Source organism: Arvicola amphibius, chromosome 6 (genome assembly GCF_903992535.2).
Source record: "Arvicola amphibius chromosome 6, mArvAmp1.2, whole genome shotgun sequence".
NCBI lineage: Eukaryota > Metazoa > Chordata > Mammalia > Rodentia > Cricetidae > Arvicola > Arvicola amphibius.
In genome coordinates this window covers 85,625,508-85,649,645 of record NC_052052.2, presented here as the reverse complement: position 1 = coordinate 85,649,645, position 24,138 = coordinate 85,625,508, and the positions used below count along the sequence as shown (strand labels likewise).

At 39.1% G+C, this 24,138-nt stretch overlaps 1 protein-coding gene across 5 annotated transcripts in view; it reads right to left on the bottom strand.

The window, feature by feature from the left end:
* Positions 1-24,138, bottom strand: part of Mpp7 (membrane palmitoylated protein 7) — a 252,742-nt gene that overhangs the window by 84,944 nt on the left and 143,660 nt on the right. The window contains exon 2 of one of the 5 annotated variants that reach the window (XM_042055273.1): positions 17,215-17,303. The exons of the other annotated variants lie outside the window; for them this stretch is intronic. Coding sequence (XP_041911207.1) covers positions 17,215-17,274 — 60 coding nt within the window. The 5' untranslated portion in view covers positions 17,275-17,303. The remainder of the gene's footprint in view (positions 1-17,214; positions 17,304-24,138) is intronic. 5 annotated transcript variants of the gene reach the window in all.

Sequence of the window (24,138 nt, the reverse complement as noted above, 5' to 3'; positions counted from 1 at the left end):
TTGTGGCTATTGTGAATTTTTCCCTGATTTCTTTCTCAGTCCATTTATCAACTGTGTACAGGAGGGCTACTGATTTTTTTTTTTTTTTTTTTTTTTTTAGTTATTCTTGTGTCCTGTTACATTACAGAAAGTGTTTATGAGCTGTTGAAATTCCTTGGTAGAATTTTTGGGTTCACTTATGTAAACTATCATATCATATCATCAGCAAATACTGATAGTTTGACTTCTTCTTTTCCAATTTGTATCCCCTTGATCTAAGTCTATTTGAGTCATAATACCTTTTAGTTCTCTTATTTTTCTGTTAACTTTTTGTCTGACAGACCTGTCCAGAGGTGAGAATGGAGTGTTGAAGTCTCCCACTATTAGTGTGTAGGGTTTAATGTATGATTTAAGCTTTAGAAGTGTTTGGTTTACATATGAGGGTGCCCTTGTAGATGTTCATTATTGAGATTTCCTCTTGATGGATTTTTTCCTGTGACTAATATGAAATGTCCTTCTTTGACTATTTTGATTGATTTTAGTTTGAAGTCCATTTTGTTAGATATTAGGATACCTACACCATCTTGTTTCTTAGGTCCATTTGCTTGGAATATATTTTCCCAACCCTTTACTCTGAGGCAATGTCTGTCTTTGAGGTTGAGATGTGTTTCTTGTATGCAGAAGGATGGATTCTGTTTTTGTATCCAATCTGTTAGCCTGTGCCCTTTTATAGGTGAGTTGACTTCATTTATATTAAGAGATGTTAATGACCAGTGTTTGCTATGTCCTGTTAATTTAGTTTTCATTGTTGGTAATATTAATTTGTGTGTTTTTCCCATCTTTGGGATTTGCTGCTGTGAGATCATTAACTGTCTGTGTTTTGTTGATGTAGCCAACTTCCTTGGGTTGGAGTTTTCCTTCTACTACCTTGTGTAGGCCTGGGTTTGTGGCTAGGTATTAGTTAAATCTGGTTTTGTCATGGAATATGTTGTTTTGTCCTTCTATAGTGATCGAAAGTTTTGCTGGGTATAGTAGTCTGGGCTGGCATCCGTGGTCTCTTAATGTCTGCATAATGCTTGACCATGACCTTCTGGCTTTCATTGTCTCCAATGAGAAGTCAGGTATAATTCTGATAGGTCTGCCTTTATATATTACTTGGCCTTTTTCCTTTGCAGCTTTTGATATTCTTTCCTTATTCTGTATGTTTAGTGTTTTGATTATTATGTTTTTAGGGGACTTTTTTTTATCCAGTCTATTTGGTGTTCTGTATCTTCATAGACATATCTTTCTTTAGGTTAGAAAAGTCTTCGTCTATGATTTTTTGTTAAATATATATTCTGTGCTTTTGAGTTGAACTTCTCCTCCTTCAATATCTATTATTCTTAGGTTTGGTCTTTTCAAAGTGTCCCATACTTCCTGGATATTTTGTGTTAAGATTTTGTTAGATTTAATGTTTTCTTTGACTGATGAGTCTCCTCTATTGTATCTTCAGTGCTTGAGATTCTCTCTTTCATCTCTTGTATTCTGCTGTTTATGTTTGTGTTTCTTAATTGTTTTCTCATGATTTCTATTTTTATAATTCCCTTGGTTTGTGTTTTCTTTTTTGCCTCTATTTCAGATTTCAAGTCTTGAATAGTTTCTTTCATATGTTTGATTGCTTTTTCTTGGTTTTCTTTAAGGCATTTGCTGATGTCTTTCAATTTTCTGTTTGCCTTTTCCTCCATTTCTTTGAGGAAATTTCTCATTCCCTCTTTAAAAGTCTCAAACACTCTCCTCAAGTTATTTTTAGGTCATTTTCTTCTGTTTCATCCATATTTGGTTGTTCAATTCTTGCTGTTGTAGGGTCTCTAGATTTTACTGGTGTCGTGTTGCTCTTTGTGGTGTTGCGTGTGTTCTTACCTTTTCTAATCAACTTTTCCTCTAATTGGTGTGGTTGAGGCTGTCTGTGACTCTGGTGATTAATCTTCTAGGTGCCAGTGGATGGTTGTTCCTCGTGGTACAGTCAGTGTCACAGTTCTAGTTACACCATTGGACACTCCAAGTTCCTGGAGGTTGCTCAATGCTCCTGGGATTTGCTCCTCTCCAGTGGAGTTTGTTGTCCCAGGCCTATTCTGGTCTAGGTTGCCATCTCAGACCTGTTTCTGTAAATGTGCCTGGTCTGGATCTGCTGCTGCAAGATCCCTGGCTTGGGGTTGGTCCTGCAAAAATCTCTGGCTTTGATCTTCTCCCTCAGAGATCCCAGACTTGGGTGCGCCAGAACCCACAGTGGACCTGGTTCAGTCCTACTCCCTCAGAGGTTCCAGACTCAGGCCCAGACCCATAGGGATCCTAGCTCATGTCTAGTCTCTCAAAAGTCCCAGATTCATCCCAGACTCGCAGCAGTCTCTGATTCTGGCCCACTCAGCAGTTTCTCCCCTGTACCTGCTCCTATGGAGTTGACTATTTTAGGTCTGCTCTAGCCCAGGTCACTGGCTCAGTCCTGCTCTTGTGGAGTTCGCTGCCTCAGGCCTGCTCTGGCCTAGGTTGCTAGCTCAATCCTAATCCTGTGGAATTTGTTGGCTCAGGCACACCCTGGCCCAGTTTGCTGGCTCAGTCCTGCTCCTATGGAGTTCGGCCATTCCAGGCGGGCTCCAGCCCCACTCCAGCCCAGGTTGCTGACTTAGTCCTGTTTATGTAGAGTTTGGTGCCTCAGGCCTGCTCTGGCCTAGATCTCTGAATGGACTTCCTTGAAAGCAACAAGTTTACTGTATTCCAGGAATCCCTAAATTCTTTGAAATACTGTTTGTCAAACTGGTCCAACACAACTCTGCATATTTGTTTTGTGAGCTTCCCATCTGATTTGCTTTCAGCCAAATCAGCATGCTCCTGCCTGAGCTTGCAAACTACCACTCTTTCAAGGAGTTTGCCCAAGAACAAAGAGAAATGCCACACTTACGGTTCTTCTAGGAGGCCACAGGTTGCCTTCGTGCAACCAATTTTGAAGAAAGCTACAATCACCTATAAATGGACACATTTTAAAGTAAATGCTCAGTTTTAGTAAGGAAATCTGGTGTTGCAATCTGATGTTAGTTACTCATGTAACCTGCAATGAAGCTTCAATCATCAAACGATGCATGGAACTTAGTCAGTAACTGTCATGCTGTCATTGAAACTAAACTCCTCCATGACTGTACAGAGGCATTTAAACTGATGGAAAGGCACTGCCACCATAGCCATCTGGATGTGATTAAATAAGTTATCCCTGTGATCTTTCACTTGGTTTCTTGTTATTTTAAGACTGACTCTTGCTCAGGCCTTGTTTAAGAAGCCACTTTTGTGATACTTCATTGCTAGCTGCTAACATTTGAACAAAGATGACCCCAATAGACAGCTGGGATGGAGGCTCACAAACTCTCAACCCTATGCAAAGAACTGCAGGCAAGCAATGAGTGCTGAGAGCAAGAGAAAGTCTTCCCCAGGGAAGAGCATACCAGCTGGTTATCCAATACCAAATAGTCAGCCATGAAAGCACATATTTAACAGCAGCATTATACAGACTGAGCAAGTTATATTTATATATTTAGGAAATACACACACACACCACCACCACCACCATCAACAACAACTAAAGAAAAAGAGGCCTTGACTTCAAAAGAACAAAGAACAGGGTACTTGGGAGAGTTAAGAGGGAAGAAAGGAAAAAGGAAATGTTATTATAATCTTATTTTTTTAACAGTTAAAAAAATAAAATAAACACTGGTATTGCCTGCTTGATAATTTTTCTCCAGTGCTCCTAGTGTTCTACTAACGGCGCACTCTTGCACACATGGATACCTCTCTGCTTACTTTCTTCTATCCTGCTGTCGTTTGCACCATTTGTTTTCATGGATAAGGTCTCTCATAATTCTGACTGGCAGGAGCCTGCAGTTTCCTGTTTGAGCTCCCAAGCTCTGGAATTACAGGTGTGCACCACTGCCCTGGCTACTTTATTTATATAAAATATAGATGTGAGGTATAGGGCAATTCTGATTATTAAAAACATCACAGCCAGGAAGAGTTGGAAATTATTAGGATTGGGGGTACTTTATTTTTTTTTCAAGCAATAATGGACCCTAATTGTTTTTCTAAGTAATGAGAATGTCAAGGGTCGGGTGGGGGAAGACAATTTAAAAAAGGAAAGCTTAAGTCCCCAAATACAACAAAACCATTATGCAAGAGCCACAGAGCCAGCTGTATGCTCTGTCTTCAGATGTAATGCTGCTAACAGTCTATGTTTGAGCCTAAAAATAAAACTGATGAGAATCAACACCCTTATTTTAATATGATACGTCATTGCTTCACCCAATAAGTGTACACTATCATGTGAGCTCAGCATTATAAATTCATCAAGAATATTTAAAAATATTTGATTTTACCCACTGTATTTTGAGCAAACACTGCTATACTATACTTTTACTGTACTATGGAATTCCTCTGTTTTATTTCTCTTTAGAATTTCACCATTAATCTTCTTGAGGCTGACATTTGCTTTCTGGCACTGTCTTCATTGAGTTTAAGTGCTCAGTGTTATATTTATTAATATGCTGATTTTATCCTCAACTTAGCACACTGAAGAGTCACCTGAAAAGAGAAAACCTCAATGGAGGAACTGCTCAGATCAGACTTGCCTGTGGGAATGTCTATGAGAGAATGTGTTGATTACAGATTGATGTAGGAGGACCCAACCCACTATGGGTGAACCTATTCCTAGGCAGGTGGGTCTGGGCTGTTTTGGGGTGTGAACCAGAAAACTAGGCAGTAAGCAGCATTCTCCATCATGAAGAAGTTCAGTTCTTCCTTGAGTTACTGTGGTGACCTAGTGATTATGTGTAACCTGAATATATGTATTGAAATACACCTTTTCCTCCCTAAGTTGTTGCTCATCGTGGTGTTTATTACAACAATAGAATTGTAACTAGAACAACTGGTTCTAAAAATGTGAACGTGTTCTATCTTTTGATGTGTTTTGAAAACACCTGCATTACATTCTCCTGATTCAAACCTAATGCTGGTCTCAGAATCACTGGGTCTGATGTGTTTTGGAGAGACACTTTCCTGTCCAACTTGATTTCTTCCTGTTTGGATAGTGTAATTTCTCCTTTTTGAGGCTCCCCTCTCTTCTGCAGAAAATGGTACATCCTAGAGAACAACTCATTTCTCATCTGGCCTTTTAAAATTTACCTATCTAAGAAAAGACACTTTTTTCCCCAGTTTATGTTGCATTTATTGGATTATTGACAGACGTGTGGACAACTCAAAGGTAGATGCATCATTAAAACCTCTTCAGGCATGGATGATAACTAACGAAAGCTAGGATCCCAGAGCCCGTAGCATGACCTGCATATAGCTTGGCAAGTTGAATGGTTTCCTTTACGAATCTGTTTTCACTGCTATACAACCTTCAGGAGAAATGGACTTTGCAAATCTTTTAAATTTCAGGGACTTCTTGAGACTTGTGGGTTGTTCACTTACAAATCTTAATAGGTCAATCTTTAGAGATTCTCGTGTTTTAACGAGCTTCCCTCCAAGATGGAATGTTGCACTTCAGAACAAATTACTAATCAAAAGTTTATTTCTTTCTTCTAAATGGGAGGTATATGTTTTCTATATGAATTAATTGGCAGAGCAAAATAATAAAGCAATTATCAAAAGACTGACACCTTCTTTTGATTCTGTTGAAATCATTGCTTTACAATTTTCAAAAATAGATCAATATAAATCAGTACCCCAATGTGTGTTGACAGTGGTTGGAGTTAAGAACATGGTTTCACTGGCCATCTGTCCATTGACATCTGGCATGTACAAGTTAAGGACCCTCTATGTATAGGTTGTCTCTTTGGAATTTGTTTTGTTTTTGTTTTTAATTGATTTTTATTGAGCTCTACATTTTTGTTCAACATCCGTATTCATCAGAGAAATGCAAATCAAAATAACTTTGAGATTCCATCTTACACCTGTTAGAATGGCCAAGATCAATAACACTGATGACAACTTATGCTGGAGAGGTTGTGGGGAAAAGAGAACACTTCTGCATTGCTGGTGGGAATGCAAGCTGGTACAGACCCTTTGGATGTCATTGTGGTGATTTCTCAGAAAACTAGGAAACAACCTTCCTCAAAACCTAGTAATACCACTTTGGGTATATATCCAAAGGATGCTCTATCGTGCCACAATGACATGTGCTCAACTATGTTCATAGCAGCAGTATTTGTCATAGCCAGAACCTGGAAACAACCTAAATGCCCTTCGACTGAAGAATAGGTCAGGAAAATGTGGTACATTTACACAGAAAAAATTGACATCTTGAATTTTGCAGGAAAATGGATAGAAAACACTTGAGTGAGGAAAGACAATTATCACATGTGCTCACTCATAAGTGGTTTTTAAACATAAAGCAAAGAAAGCCAGCCTACAAACCACAATCCCAGAAAACTTAGACCACAATGCGGACACTAAGAGAGACTTACATAACTCTAATCTGAATAGGAAGTAGAGAAAGACAAGATCTCCTGAGTAAATTGGGAGCATGGAGACCTTGGGGGAAGGTTGTGTGGAAGGGGAGAGACAGGGAGGGCAGCAGAGAAAAGATACGCTATCATTTCTTTTTCTATTTTTTTATTTTTCTATTTTTATCTTAATTCTTTCTTTGAACCTTAAAATAAATCGTGGGCATCATAAAAATTATTGACAAACAAATGATAAACCATAGTACTGTGTTTGAACTTTGCTTGTTTATAAAATCATTGACTGAAACATCTATTCCATGAGGATTCTGAGCCAATCTAAAAATAACATAAATCAAGAGTGTAGGCATCTTTAACCTTTGCACTCAGAAAACTCAGAAAGGCAGGACGAGCTGTGGGAGTGAGCACTCTACACGCACTACATGCTACAGATAAATGTGTTTTCTTTCTCTTTTCTTTTCTACACGCACTACATGCTACAGATAAATGTGTTTTCTTTCTCTTTTCTTTTCTACACGCACTACATGCTACAGATAAATGTATTTTCTTTCTCTTTTCTTTTCTACATGCACTACATGCTACAGATAAATGTGTTTTCTTTCTCTTTTCTTTTCTACACGCACTACATGGCAAAGATAAATGTATTTTCTTTCTCTTTTCTTTTCTACATGCACTACATGCTACAGATAAATGTATTTTCTTTCTCTTTTCTTTTTCTGTTTTTTGAGACAGGGTTTCTCTGTAGCTTTGAAACCTACCCTGGAACTCACTCTGTAAACCAGGCTGGCCTCAAACTCACAGAGCTCTACTTGTTTCTGCTTCCTGAGTGCTGGGATTAAAGGTGTGTGCCACCACCACTTGGTGATAAATGCATTTCTTACACATGGAAGAAGGCGACAATCTGTGGATTTTTAAAAAGAGTTTATTTTTATTGTATGTATACTGGTGTTTTGCCTGCATGTATGTATAATTATAGACTGTTATAAACTGTCATGTGGGTGCTGGGAATTCGACTGAAGTCTTCTGGAAAAATAATGCTCTTAACTGCAGAGCCATCTCTCCAGCCCTGACAATCTGTAGATTTTTATCAATTTAATTTCTATCATCATTTCAGAATTCCTTTAGAACAATCAGTACGGCACACTGTCAGCTGCACTACTGGAAGTGTGGTGAACAGATGAAGTAGAAGGTACAGTCATCAACCTCCACAGCCTGCTCTCTCCTCCCATAGCCACCTCTGCTCTCTAGTCACAAAACATACACAATGATGAGGAACGTGAGAAGACTCCACAGGATTTTTCTTATATTCATTTTTATCACGATAAGTGGCATACAACTCCTAAGCTTTAAAATGTGAGAAGGGCTGCTAAGAATAGAATCAGAGCCTGTTCATGTTAGGCAAGTGTTTCACCACTGAGCTATACCTCCACCCCTCCTTTAGAAGTTTCTCAAATGTAGAGATGGAACTGTGGTTAAGTGGAAGATACTTGCCTAACATATTCAGAGCCCGGGGTTCCATGCCCAGAAACAAAACTCTAAAAAGCATCACATACAAAACTCAAGTGTAGCGCTTGATACTGTCAACTTGACGCAATCACCTATGACACAAAGCCTTGGTCATATCTGTGAGAGTTTCTGGATTAATTAAGGAGGGAGAAACTCACTCTAAATACAGTATTCCATGGACTTGTGTCCCAAACCTAATGAGAGGGGATAAAGCTGAGCGCCAGTTCACCTCTCTCTGCTTCTTTGCTGTGGCACAATGGGACCTGCTACTTCAGGTCCCCACCATGAACTCCCACATGGTGGGCTGTCCCTCCAGCTGTGAGCCATAGCAAACCCTTCCTTAAATTGCTTTTTCTCAGTGTTTTGTCACAGTAATGAGAGGTGTAACTAATATAATGCTTCATTTCTGAAATTATAGAAAAGAAGCCAGCCAAGCATGGTGGCACATACCTATAATTTCCACATTCCAGAGAGCGAAACAAGAGAATCCCAAGTCTAGGGCCAGTTTGGGCTATATGCATAGTGTAATCCCATCTCAAAATAAAGTCAGTTAAAAGGGAAGTTACAGAAAATGGAACACCTGTATACAGTATCAAGACCAAACAGACGGGCAGTTTACATACTTTAGACGATGGCTACGAATTCAACTTTCCTTCTCTTTTGTCATGTTGTCCAGAAGGGAAAAAATTATCCTGAAAGTACTATATCCTTCCTTATACACTTGCAAGCATGCATCTATAACAATATCTGCTATTATTTATATCTCCAAAGTAGACAATGCTGTAAAACATGGATGTGCAGAGTTAAAAATGACCATTTAAAAACTTCTGCATTTGTTCTACTTGTCAATTGTCTTAAATAATACAGTGGCCCTAGACAAGCATTGAATGTAGCTAAATACATTAAGTTTTTTCTATCTGGCTATTCACTGTGCGCAAGAAACTCTCCACTGTAGTCATGACAGGCTCTAGTTTCATCTTTTCCCAAAAGGCAGGTTGATCTCAGCTGTCAACCTGAGGAGCCCTAGAATCAGCTAGAACTAGTCTATGACCATGGCAGGGGAGGCTATCTTGATTAGGTTTGTTGAAGTGGGAAAACACAGCCTTTCAGGGCAGCATTACACGGATCCTGAACTGCATAAGGAGAAAGTGAGCCAAACTCAAGCATTTGTTCTTCCTTGCTTCTGGACTACAGATGTAACGTGACCACCTGCCTCAGGCTCTGGCTGCAGTGATTCCCTGCCATGAGGGACCACAGCCTTGAATGGGAGCCAAAATATTACCTCCCTAAGTTGTATTTGTCAGCTATTTAATAACAGCAAATGGAGATGTAACTAAGACACCCATTTAATCTTGTCCCACTAATTTTAATGTTATTTAAAACTCACATGCTAGGATTCACGATGCTGCTCAGTAAAGGTTAGGAGACCCACTGCTCTTGCAGAGGACTCAGTTTGCTCCCCACACCCACACAGACCACTTTACGTCCTGTTGTAGAAGGAACGGTGCATCATCCTGTAGTAATAAGTATTTTTAAAATGAAACACAGCTGGACACAGTGGAACCTGCTTTTACCCCAGCTACATCAGACTTACTCAGGGCATTTGCCAAAGTCCAGAAATATAAAAGATCAGACTGCCCACTGAAAGAAAATCCTGTCTAAAAAATAAGTTCAAGTAAAAACAAATCTTAAAATAAATAAAACTTATCAGTAGACTCTATGCCGATTGGTTAAATGAACAATTATTCCATTTCTGTGATAACTCTTGATGCCAGACCTTCATTCTCTAACATGGCTTTTATAATTAGCCTAGATACTTGCACTCCATGAAAACCAACTTCATTTTCTCTCAACATTCTGATAATTTATTTATTTCTCTAGTTCATGTATTTCTCTTAGGCTTGGTCTTTCATGGGGTTTCCTACAAAGGCCTCAGAGGTTGGGAGTAGACCTTTTTGGAAATGGTTTTAATTAGAAGTTTTAATTCGCTTCTGGTCACTGACTGTAATCTCAGCTAGCGATTCTGCGGCTTCCATGTGCAAAACTGCCAGACTTGAACCAACTGGTCTATGGTTACAAATCCTTAGAGTGGAATCTTTTCTTCCTACCACACTGAAGAAGAGGTAGATCTCTTCTCTGTTCTTTCCCTAAGGGGAAGAATCTTCCTTACCTCCCATTTATTAATAGAATAACCATAGCAAATAAACAATTTCTGTGTGTGACACAAAAACAATTCTGCATTTATGCTTGGCCCAGATTTCAGGAGGGGACAGCCACACCTACTCCTAGTTAGGCCCCTTCCCAGCAGCTCCAGTACAAGCTGAAGTAGCTCCAGTATGCAGTTAGCCCTTCAGTTCTGAAACACAGGCATTTTTACTGTACTTTCCTTTAAACTTCACAGTGCGTTAAAAATAACACTTGCCAAGACTTAGAAACTATGGGACAAATATTGTTGTTTTTATAACAGCAATGGGGAAGCCATAAACAATAAATCCATTTACTGTTTAAAATTAAGACAAAGAAAAAAAACATGCACTTCCATTAATACTGTTAGCCACACAGCAGTACAATTTACATGGCTAGCAATATTAATAAATATCATTAAACTATAAGATTTAAAAAGCTTGTAATTACCAACAATTTCTAATTACTGTAGGAATTAAAAGGCTAAATTTGTAACTTAATGCCAATTAACTCTGGTTTCCAACAGAACAGGTTAGTTAACCTATTACCCTGTTAACAGAAAAGGGAACAAAAACCACTTATCTTTAGGAAAAGCATTTAGGAAAATTTACATCAGAGTCCTCAAGAAGTATTACATCCATCCAGTGCACGTGATTCATCCTGCTGGGCACTTGTGCCAGACCCTGATGCCTTCGCCTTTCTTTTAATGTATTAATGACTGCACCCAGGGTTGTAAACAGGCTTGCCAACATGGAGGCTTCCTCTCTCTCTCTCTCTCTCTCTCTCTCTCTCTCTCTCTCTCTCTCTCTCTGTCTCTCTCTCTCTCTCTCTGTCTCTCTCTCTGTCTCTCTCTCTCTCTGTCTCTCTCTCTGTCTCTCTCTCTCTCTCTCTCTCTCTCTCTCTCTCTCTCTCTCTCTCTCTCTCTCTCTCTCTGGTTTTTCTTAGGCAGGGTTTCTCTGTAGCTTTAGAGCCTGTCCTGAAACCAGCTCTTGTAGACCAGGCTGGTCTCGGAAACACGAGATCCACCTGCCTCTGCCTCCTGACCACCACCGCCAGGCACCATTGCATTTTTTTAAGCACTGAAAAGTTCATCCAATCCAGAATTATTTTTCAAGTTACAACAAGATCCTTATCATGCCTTTGTTCATAGACTTCTGAGTCACAGAGTTTATGGGTACGGTATTATTCCTAAGCATAGCTGAGACGCAGAATTTTGAGTCTGTTTTTTCCAAATACATGTCCAAAAGGTGGTGGTGATGATGGTACCAACAGCAGTAAAAAGCCTTCTCTAGGAAAGTACTGAAAGCAATGAGTACTGTGCCTTCAGGCAAAGTGTCTGCAATAGCTCTGTGCAAATGAATAATTCCTATAAGGAACGTGGTTACAAAACCCTAAGAAATGAAAGTATTACAGCAGTTTTTAGGCTGAAGTTAAATTATTAAAATGCATAAAATCATATGCTGGATGAAAATGTGGTGATCCATTTGAAATCACTACATCCTATACAGCCAAATTCCCTCAGTGCCCAGAACAATACTCTAGAGAAAGTAGCCAAGGAATATTCGGGAACATTTCAGCAAATCAACAATGAAAAAAACAACTTGAATTATATAACCCAAAAGTAGGTAAACTGCTTTGTTCAGAAACAGCCCAATATTTATGCATACATCTTTCAGTCTATGATGATGAGATTCCCTATTTTAAAAAACATTTTCATTTTTTCTATATAACAGGTTTAATAGGAAAAGTAAACAAGGACCCAACAGCTAAGATGAAGCGTAACTAGTAATTTCTCCAGTTTCATCAACGCAGTACTGAAATAGGTGCTTGTTTTCTATGTGAATGTTTGGTGAGGTGATGACCAGCACTGTCCAGTGTCCCAACTCTGACCTGTGTGCTGATCTCAGCACTTTAGCCGCCACTGCAGAAGTCAACGCAGCCAAAGCAGTAAACCTCTTCAGAACAGTCTCAGGAAAACAGCTTTGACCTTTTAGTTCCATGGACAGTCTTGGGGAGTCTGTGGGTCCCCAAAACACACTGTAAGAACTAGAACCACCGAATACAACCTTTGAACACATAACATGTTGAAAGGAACCCAGCATTTCACCTGTGCTAGTGCAGCTCAGAGCCAATCCCCTGTGCCTGGAACAGAAGAAGCAAGCACTTTTCACCTGATGTGAGCTTTCTTTGGAACACCACATTCTTTCTGAAACCACAGGTCCAGGTGTGCAAAGTGAGCTCCTCTCACAACCAGGCGCTACCTTTCTGTAATGATGTTGCATCTGAGTAGAGGTAACAAGAGACTTTCCAAACAACAAGTTCACTCACACAGACATATAGAACAGGCTTGGGCAGCTCATGGAACTCATAACCCAATCCCCAGACCCCCGAGATCTTGCCTCCAGTGCCTGTCATTCTGGCACCCTGAACCAACTGCAAAGACTTTCAAATTCAGGTCATTTGTGAGCACCTCAAAACTCATGCTTTGGGCATCAGCCCAGCACTATTTCCAAACTGCCTTTCCTTTCGCACCCATATGAGATGTTCAACTTCATGTTTTAACAGTCATGCACATGGATACACACACATGCACATACCCAAATCTTTCCCTTTTTCTCTTGGGGAATGCTGAGATTTGAGTCTAGATCCTCACACATACAAGGCATGTGCTCTCCCCCTCAACTATATTCCCGGCCTCATTCTTCTCCATACAGGTAAACTGACTTCACAGCGCCCTTCTTTGTCTACCCTGCTTTCTGATGTCAGCTGCAGGCCTGGAACCAGGTGCTCCCCTGCTCCTTTGTCCCTGGTTCCTCCCATGCTAACAGCATACTGTCTTCATTACTTTAAGTTTATGGTAATCTAGAGCAGTGGCTTGCATCCTTCCTAATGCTGCTGCCCTTCAATACAGTTCCTCACAGTTTGTTGACCCCCCCAACCAGAAAATTATTGTCATTTCTACTTCACAACTGTAATTTTCTGTTATGGATCATAATGTAAATATCTGGTATGCAGAATATCTGATGTGTGACCCTTATAAAAAGGGTCTTTGGACCCACAGGTTGAGAACCACTGCTCTAGAAGGCTTACGTGTCGCAGATCAGCAGCTGACCACCAGGTTCTCCCAGCTGACTTTTGTTGGCCCTCATAAACTGAAACCACACTTGAAAAGAGGCAGCTTTATGTTGAGCTTCCCCGTTCTCTATGCACTTGTGCCTCAAAGAAGTCTCATGATTTCCTGTGCACAGATGTTTAATATCCTCTATCACAGTTATTCTTAGAGTTTCTACTGCTACTATAAATAGGGTGGTTTTGTTGCTTTAATTTTTCACTTTCTCTTGGTTGCAGATATCTAGATTTACAACTGAATAGCTACATAGACCTTGCAGTTAGCCACCTGCTCACCTTTGTTAAACTGACCTGAAGATTTGCTTTAGAAGCAGTCATATCACCCATGAATTTTGGTGGCTGTTTCTTCCTCTGCAGCCTCTACTCACTGCCCTTTGGCTTGCAGGAGTAAGGAGGTCCCTGCTACAGAAGATGAAAGCACACCGCTGATGTGTCTGCGCACTACTAGTACATCATGAAGGCTCGGAACAAAGCAATGGTTGAATCCCTTGCGGAGTCACAATAGAAGGCCTAGTTGAAAGGTGGCGAGTATTTTCTAACGACCCTTTGAGTCCCTCCTAACTCTGAGGCCATGACTAGCTTTGCCCTCAAAAAACTGTTCCCATCTTGTTTTCCTTTCCCTTCTAAAATCTACCCAGGAGAAGGTCCAGACTTCACTCATCCATTGGTGGAGTCAACTGTGGTTCACTGGGTCTCCACGTCTCTGCGCAGCAGTTCTGTCACACGCACAGCAGTTCCTCCTTTCTACAGTAGGTTCTGCTGTCCTTTTAAAATCCCTTAGGATGAACACTCTGCTTATTGATTTTTTTTTGAAACTTTAAAGACACTGTCTATCCATGTAGCCCAGACTGGCTCCAAACTCATGAAAGCCCAACCTCAGCTTCTTAAGTAGTAGGATTTGAATCATGTGGTACAATGCTCAAGTCTTCATTACTTTTATCCTTTCTCTTATGTAGCTAAATTTTAACTTTTAAACACTCAAAAGTTAGGTCACTTCCGTCTCTTACAGCTTCCCCCTTCTTGGACATTGTATATATACTAAATGCTTCACTTTCAGTGTTGATGTAGTTTTTGGTTTTCTCCTTTACTTCTCCAGCACCAATGGCTGGAAGCTTATGCATTCTCATATTAGACAGGGTCACCTCAAATTCTCACAGACAGTTATTTAGCCAAGGTTCTAAAAAGTTAAGCACCATTGGTACACACTTTACAAATATGGTACACTTCAAGTCCTATCACATCTCTCCAGGCTCATGCACTATTATGTCTAATGTAGTGTCAAACACACAAATCACATCCTGGCTTTACACTTCTTAGTATTCTTCATATCTTCTATCCCTGTATTATATTAAACACTGTATTTATATTAAACATAATGAGACATGTGATTATGATATATTGTGTCTTGTCTTCCTTTCTGCTTTTTTCTAAAGACATACTGAATACTTACCAGTTTTCCTCAGGTATAACAAAGTTGTAATTCAAGCCCTTAAATTCACAAGAACATTTTTAATTTCTTTTTTTAAATTTTTTTTTATTATTTTCATTGCACTATACATTTTTCTCTATTCCCCTCCTTTCCCCTCTCCCGTGACCCACATGCTCCCAATTTACTCAGAAGATCTTGTCTTTTTCTCTTTCCTATGTATGTCTTTCTTAGGGTCCTCTTTGTTGTCTAGGTTCTCTGTGGTTGTGGACTGTAGACTGGTTCTTGTTTTTCTTTTCTTTTTTGTGTCTTTTTTATGTTTTTCTTTTCTTTTTCTTTTTTTTATGAGTGAGTACATACTATATTTGTCTTTCTGGGTCTGGGTTACATCACTCAATATGGTTTTTTTCTAGATCCATCCATTTGCCCAAAAATTTCAAAATGTCATTATTTGTTATCGCTGAGTAGTACTCTGTTGTATATATGTACTAAATTTTCTTTATCCATTCTTCAGTTGAGGGGCATCTAGGTTGTTTCCATGTTCTGCATATTATGAATAATGCTGCTATGAACATAGGTGACCACATGTCCTTATGGTATGATTGGGCATCAATTGGGTATAGACCCAAAAGTAGTATTGCTGGGTCTTGAGGTAGATTGTTTCCTAATTTTCTAAGAAATCATCATACTAATTTCCAAAGTGGCTGTACAAATTTGCACTCCCACCAGCAATGCAGGAGTGTTTCTCTTACCCCACATCTTCTCCAGCATAAGTTGTTATCAGTATTCTTGATCTTGGCAATGAGAGGTGTAAGATGAAATCCCAGAGTTGTTTTGATTTGCATTTCTCTGATGACTAAGGATGTTGAACATTTCCTTAAGCGTCTTTCAGCCATTTTAGATTCCTCTGTTGAAAGTTCTCTGTTTAGGTCTATACCCCATTCTTTATTGGATTATTTGTTCTTTTGATGTCAATTTTCTAGAGTTCTTTGTTTTGGAGATCAACCCTCTGTTCGATGGGAGGTTGGTAAAAATCTTTTCCCATTCTCTAGGCTGCCATTTTGTCTTGTTAACTATGTCCTTTGCAGAAGTACATTTTTGAAGTTCAATTTTTCACTATACATTGCTAATCATCTCTGTCTGCAGCTCCCTGTGGGATCATGTCCTTTAAATGGTTAGTTAGTCTTGGATGTTAACTGACTGAATCTGCAGTCAACTGCAACCACTTTTTTGTTTGTTTGTTTATTTATTTATTTTTAATTAAAAAATTTCCACCTCCTCCCATTTCCTCCTCCCTTCCCCTCCCTCTCCAGTCCAAAGAGCAGTCAGAGTTCCCTGCCCTGTGGGAAGTCCAAGGTCCTCCTCCCTCCATCCAGGTCTAGGAAGGTGAGCATCCAAACAGATTAGGCTCCCACAAAGCCAGTACATGCAGTAGGATCAAAACCCAGTGCCATTGTCCTTGGCTTCTCAGTCAGCCCTCCTTGTCAGCAAAGACTGGTGTGCGCCCACCCACTGAGATGGTGGAACTGATCTAATGGGAGCTCACCAAGGCCAGCTGGACTGGGACTGATGGAGCATGTGATCAAACTGGTCTCTCTGAATGTGGCTGACAAGATGGGCTCACTGAGAAGCCAAGGACAATTGCAACCACTTTTAAGCTGGTCTAAAAAGGGATTTTGAGGAAGGATTAACTGAGGAAGGAAAGACCCTTCCATAGAGTGGGTAACACCTGCAGCAACAGCCCGGACATAAGGAAGTTGGAGGGCAATCCTTTGGTTTTTGCCTACCCACCTTTACCCCCTGTTAATGTGTGTTAGAGAACCTAGCTTCTTCAGCTTTCCAGTGTCAATGTGGGCTGAGAAGAGTGGTGTTCCAGGAATCCCCCAGCATCCATCCTCATAGATCAAACAGCTAGAAAGTTCTCAGCCTTTCCAGTGTATAGATGGCCATTATTGTGGCACTCAACTAGAAGTGTGCAAGCCAACTTAGTAAGTCCCTTTTACTTATAAAGAACCTTGACTATCACAGTAATTTTACAGTTTCTCTCTTTTACTTTCAGATTCAGGAAGAGGCTTAGACAAGGCTCCCATACAGTAAAATATAGCTAAAAATAGCTGTATATCCTGAGTTAGTAAACATTTGATTTATACAACTTCAGCCAAATATTTCATAATGGCTCAAGGGGTAAATTAAAAATTTTTAAATTCTGTGAATGGGAGCTGTAGAGATGGCTCAGTGGTTAAAAGAACTTGCTGCTCTTGTAGAGGACCTGGGTTGGGTTCCTAGTACTCTCATCCAGCAGAGAGCAGCTGCCTGTAACTCTAGTTTCTGGGACTCTGACATCTGCTTCTGGTCTCCACAGTTACCAAATGTACATGGTAATGTCCATACACTCAAGCATGCTTATAAACACAGAAATTGGAAAATAAGTTTTAATTCTATAAATGTCACTGATGTAATAAGGTCCAAATTAGGAAGTGTCTACTAGAATTAAGCACTATGCCTCACCAGCAGCAAGCAGATAGAAGGGTTAAAAGATGACTCACATCCCATTATCTTGAAGTTCATATTCAATAGAGGGCTTTCTAGTCAGTTTTCTAAAAAAGAAAAGAAAAAAAAAAAAGAAAGAAAAAAGAATGACAACCCGAAGCTGAAAAGTAAGGGAAATTTCTACAAGTCTCTTCTACTTCCTTTTGAATTTTTAAGCGTAGGGCTCCTCTGCTGTGGGAAAAGCCGACTTTCCTTTTGGTTTTACATTTTAATAGTTGGAGAAAAATTGCTGGTTAGACTTTGTGGCAATACAGAAAGTAGGCCAAACCAGAGAACTGAGGACATTTCAAGTGAATCCAGAAATGTTCAAAAGCAAAAACATGTTATCACACTGGATAGAGAAGCTATAACTTAATCTTCTCTGTGAGTACATGGAGTCACATTTTTCTGTTATATATGTGTATGTGTGTGCCTGAGTGTAGGTCCTCTGTACCACATGCCTCATCACATGCCTGCATGAGCCTGGAGTAGTCAAAAGGGGCACCAAATTCCCTGGAACAGTTACAGATGATTATGAGTTACCAAGTGGGTACTGTGTACCAAATTTGGGCCCTTTCCCAGACCAGCAAGTGGCTTAACTGCTAAGCTGTATCACCTGAAATCTACATTTGAAACCAGACATTTAAAGCATACCATAGTTTAACCCTGGAAAGTAAAATACTCTGCAGAATCCACAGTTAAATCATTTGTAACTCAGCCATACCTCCTGTATTAATCTTAGTTGTGGTGTGATGTGCTTGCATGTAGCTTTTAATTTTATCATTCTTTGCACAGTCCCTTAGAATTAGCCAACTTTTTACAATTTAAATATATCTTCCCTTTCTGGCATGTTTTTCTTTTGGGAGCAAATAATGAGAGTGGGTAGTCTCTTGGTATCATGCAATTACTCAAAACTTAAGCATCTTTCTGTGAGTGGCTGTGCCAAATCCTGGAACATAAGGGACTCCTTAGATGCACTGAACAGCTTTGAGAAAGGAGCAGCAATAGCTAAACCAGAACACAAGATCCTGTGCTTAGGTCTCTTCAAGCTCCCAAAGCTGCCAGATCTCAAATGATGCAATGTACTTTCATAAAGGCCCATAAAGAGGATGATGTCACAGACTCTGGCAACCCACTTTCATGAAGTTGTAAGATGCCAAATGAAGCCTTCCTGTGAATTTCAAAGTATCACTACATCCAAATGTACATTAGGACTGTTCCATGTTGTGGATTTTAAAATTTAGCAGAAATAAATATGATAGGAAGTAAAATTTGTGACTTAGAAATAGTTACTGTTGGAATTTTATACAACAATTTCCAAAACATACCTAAGTTGACTCCATTTAATCCTTAGCCACTCTATTACATGGGAAAGCTCAGACACTCCATACAGAATATGCTGAGACTGTACACCCCAGACACTTGCCCTGTCCCAGACACATATGTATTAAATTTCTGCCTCTGCCAAAGCCGCTACTGTGGAGGTATCCAGATTTTACTCCATAGGCTCAGGTTGCACTTGGGATGGGTGGTGGCAGAAAGTAGACTGTGAAGTTAAAATAAATACTATTTTTCATCAACCTCCAAGAAATCAAAATAAAGCTAATATCATTAAGGAACTCAATATTAAAAACACTTTAGGTTATAAAAATTATACCAGCTGTGCTACTGATTGCTCCTCATATATCTAATTATTTGACTAGCAAAATATGAATCAGGCTTGCAATAAATTAATTTTACTTTTATTATTTTCTTTTAATCACTGCCAGCTTTAATATTTTATTCAGATAGGTGTTTATTCTGTTAAATAAATGAATATGGTACCCTCCAATGACTGCCAATAATTTTAATACCAATGAATACTGAGTGATACTGTATACAGACTTGGTATACTTTGACTGACCTCTTTGACCTTTACAGTCTGAAAATTATAATTGTTACACTAGTGACTGTCTATATACTATAGGTTTGATTGAAATAAAATAAATTTTAATAAAAATAAAAGGCCCAAGATGACAAAAAGGTGACAGAAGTTTCCTTCCAAGGAAGGAGGAACCATCAGATAAGAACATCATCTCAAAGATCACCAAGGGACGTGGCAGTTAGAGGTACAGGACAGGGATGTTTGGATTCAGAGATGGATAGGAAGGAAAATATGCATTCATAAAGAAAAATATTCACTACTATCATTCTCTTTCAATCATGTTCTAGAAGTATTAAGACTAACCTACAGAGGAAAAAACAGATAGATATAAATATAGACATATAGATAGATAAGATTCATTGGTGATAAATAGCTAGATGACACATGATGATAGATGCTAAATTGATTATGATAATAATGATGGTGATGACAGGGAGATAAACTGGTTGATAAAAACGGGTGATAGGCAGACAGAATAATGTAATAGAAGAAACAAAGCTGCCAAGTTAATTAAAACGCATACAGATAAAGTAAAAGTTCTGAATTAATCTATCAAATTGAGGATCTAAAGGAATTCTTCTAAACTAGAAAAACAGAATGCATTTCAATCTACAAGTACCAAACTGTTAAAATTTAAATTTTTAGTGCACAGGAAAAATTATAGCCAGTAAAATCTGTACAAAGAAATTATTAAGTATTCCTGAACAAAATTAAAAATCTAGATAACTGGAAAATTGTACAAAAATTGAGAGTTGGTAGAACAAATGTTATAAATGTATCTACTGGAGCTCAGCCTGACTGGGCGCTGGGACAAGGTAGTGAGTGCAACCGGGTGGGAGGGAGTTTCTTTGTTTCAACAGCCTGCCTGCAGCAAGGTAGGCCCTTTGTCTGTGAACTCCCTGGCCAGCAAGGACACCTGATCTTAGTACCAGAAGATACATCCAGGAGTGAATGAGTTCCTGACCCTATAGCAGCAGCCCCAGAGACGGAGCACAGACGCTCCTCAACCCCTTATCCTTCCTGGTCTTCCAGCTGGGGCTATTGGCCCTGGCTACTGCCTCTCTCTTCCTACCTACCCCACCGAGCTTGCATCCAGAAAAACCCTCCCTTCTTCCTCCCCTCTTCGGGCTCATAACTTCCCCAGCTCAGCCTGATGGGGGCGCTGGGACTGGGTAGTGAGTGCGACAGGGTGGGAGGGAGTTTCTTTGTTTCAATAGCCTGCCAGCAGCAAAGCAGGCCCTTTGTCTTCGAGGTCCTTGGCAAGCAAGGACAACTGATCCTGTAAAAGAAGATCCATAGAGGATCATTCAGAAGAAGAGATGGGCAGGCCCCAATGCAAGAATTCCTCCAACAATCTGAAAAGCAACATGAAACCACCAGAACCCAGCAATCTTACAACAGGAGGATTTGAACACCTGAATCAAGAAGAAGTAGAAAAAATTGACTTTATGAAAGTGATAGAGGCCCTTAAACAGGAGGTAAAAACTCCCTTAAAGAAATGGATGAGAAGAATAACAAAAAGATTGAAGAATTGATTAAATCCATAAATGATATCCTAGGAAACCAAGAAAAACAATCAAACAGATAATGGAAACAGTTCAAGACTTGAAAACTGAAATGGAGGCAAGGAACACAAACCGAGGGCAGGCTGGATATGGAAAATCTAGGTAAATGAATAGAGACTACAGTAAAAAGCATAACCAACAGAATACAAGAGATAGATGAAAGAATCTCAGATTCTGAAGATACCATCGAGAAAATAAATGCACTGATCTAAGAAATCAGCAAATCAAACAAATTCTCATCACAAAACATTCAGGAAATCTGGGACACAATAAAAAGACCAAACCTAAGAATAATAGGTGTAGAAGAAGGAGAAGTACAGCTCAACAGTCCAGAAAATATATTTAATAAAAATATAGAAGAAAACTTTCCCAATCTAAAGAAAAATATTCCTATGAAGGTTCAAGAGCATACAGAACACCGAATAGACTGGATCAAAAAAAAAAAAAAAAATCCCCTCACCATATAATAATCAAAATACAAAACATACAGAATAAAGAAAGAATATTAAGAGCTGCAAAGGAAAAAGGTCAAGTAACTTATAAAGGTAAACCTATCTGACTTATACCTGACTTCTCTATGGAAACCATGAAAGCCAGAAGGTCCCGGGTAGATGTACTGCAGAAACTAAGAGACCATGGATGCAAGCCCAGACTACTATACCCAGCCAAGATTTCATTCACTATCAATGGAGAAAATAAAATTTTCCAGGATAAAAACAAATTTAAACAAAATGTAGCCACAAATCCAGGCTTACAGGAAGTAACAGAAGGAAAATCACAATCCGAGGAGTCCAACAATGCCCACAATAACTCAGACATCTAGCACATCTCAAAGAAGGGAAACACACAATCTCTACTACCAAAAAAAAAAAAAATTGATGACCCGAGTTAACAACCACTGGTCATTAATATCACTTAATATCAATGGACTCAATTCACCTATAAAAAGGCACAGGCTAAGAGATTGGATACAAAAACAGGATCCAACATTCTGCTGTTTACAAGAAACACACCTCAACCACAAAGACAGACATCTACTCAGAGTAAAGGGTTGAGAAAAGGTTTATCAAGCAAATGGACCTAAGAAACAAGCAGGGGTGGCCATACTCACTTCTAACAAAATTGACTTCAAACTAAAACAAATCAGAAGAGATGGAAAGGGACATTTTAAACTCATAACAGGAAAAATCCATCAGAATGAAGTCTCAATCCTGAATATCTATGCTCCTAATATAAAAGCACCCACTTATGTAAAGGAAACATTACTAGAACTCAAGGCGGCCATCAAACTACACACACTAATAGTAGACTTCAACACTCCTCTCTCACCAATGAACAGGTCAATCAGACAGAAACCTAACAGAGAATTAAGAGGCTTAATGGAGGTAACGAACCAAATGGACTTAACAGAAATCTATAGAACATCACACCCAAATAGGAAAGCATATACCATCTTCTCTGCGGCTAATGGAACCTTTCTGAAAATTGACCACATACTGGGTAAGAAAGCAAACTTCCACAGTTACAAAAAATATTAGTAACTACCTGTGTCTTATCGGATCACCATGGATTAAAATTAGAATTCAACAACAATGCTACCCCCAGAAAGCCTACAAACTCATGGAAACTGAACAGTCAACTACTGAACCACACCTGGGTCAAGGAAGAAATAAAGAAAGAAATTAAAGTCTTCCTTGAATTTAATGAAAATAAAGACACAACATACTCAAACCTATGGGACACTATGAAAGCAGTGCTAAGAGGAAAGTTCATAGCACTAAGTGCCCACTTAAAGAAAACGGAGAAAGCATACATTGGAGACTTAACAGCACACCTGAAAGCTCTAGAAAAAAAAGAAGCAGACTCACCTAGGAGGAGTAGAAGACTGGAAATAATCAAACTGAGGGCAGAAATCAACAAAATAGAAACACAGAAAACAATCCAAAGAATCAATGAAAACAAAAAGCTGGTTCTTGGAGAAAAACAACAAGATTGACAAACCCCTATCCAAACTAATCAAACAGCAGAGAGAGAACAAGCAAATTAATAAGATCAGAAATGAAAAGGGGGACATAACCACAGACACAGAGGAAATTCAGAGAATCATTAGATTTTACTACAAAAGCCGGTATGCCACAAAATTGAAAAATGTAAATGAAATGGACATATTTTTAGATAAGTACCATTTACCACAGTTAACCCAGGACCAGGTGAACAAACTAAATAGTCCTGTTAGTCGCGAAGAATTAGAAACTGTTATCAAAAACCTCCCTACTAAAAAGAGTCCAGGACCAGATGGTTTCAATGCAGAATTCTACCAGAACTTCCAAGAAGACCTAATACCTATACTCCTTAAGGTATCTCATAATATAGAAACAGAAGAGTCATTGCCAAATTCCTTTTATGAAGCCACAGTTACCCTGATAACTAAACCACACAAAGACTCAACCAAGAAAGAAAATTACAGGCCAGTCTCACTCATGAACATCGACGCAAAAATTCTCAATAGAATACTGGCAAACAGAATCCAAGAACACATTAGAAAAATTATCCACTATAATCAAGTAGGCTTCATCCCAGATATGCAGGGCTGGTTCAAAATACGAAAATCTATCAATGTAATCCATCATATAAATAAACTGAAGGAAAAAAACCATATGATCATCTCATTAGATGCTGAAAAAGCATTTGACAAAATTCAACACCCCTTTATGATAATGGTCTTGGAGAGATTAGGGATAAAAGGGTCATTCCTAAATATAATAAAAGCTATTTACAGCAAGCCGACAGCTAACATCAAATTAAACAGAGAGAAACTCAAGGCTATCCCACTAAATTCAGGAACACGACAAGGCTGTCCACTCTCTCCTTATCTCTTCAATATAGTGCTTTAAGTTCTACCAATAGCAATAAGACAACATAAGTGGATCAAGGGGATTCGATTTGGAAAGGAAGAAGTTAAACTTTCGTTATTTGCAGATGATATGATAGTGTACATAAGCGATCCCAAAAACTCCACCAAAGAACTCCTACAGCTGATAAACTCCTTCAGTAACGTGGCAGGATACAAGATCAACTCTAAAAAATCAGTTGCCCTCCTATACACAAAGGATAAGGAAGCAGAGAGGGAAATCAGAGAAGCATCACCTTTCACAATAGTCACAAATAGCATAAAATATCTTGGGGTAACTCTAACCAAGGAAGTGAAAGTCCTATTTGACAAGAAATTTAAGTCTCTGAAGAAAGAAATCGAAGAGGATACCAGAAAATGGAAGGATCTCCCCTGCTCTTGGATTGGGAGGATCAACATAGTAAAAATGGCAATTCTACCAAAAGCAATCTATAGATTCAATGCAATCCCCATCAGGTCCCATCAAAATTCTTCACAGATCTTGAGAGAACAATAATCAACTT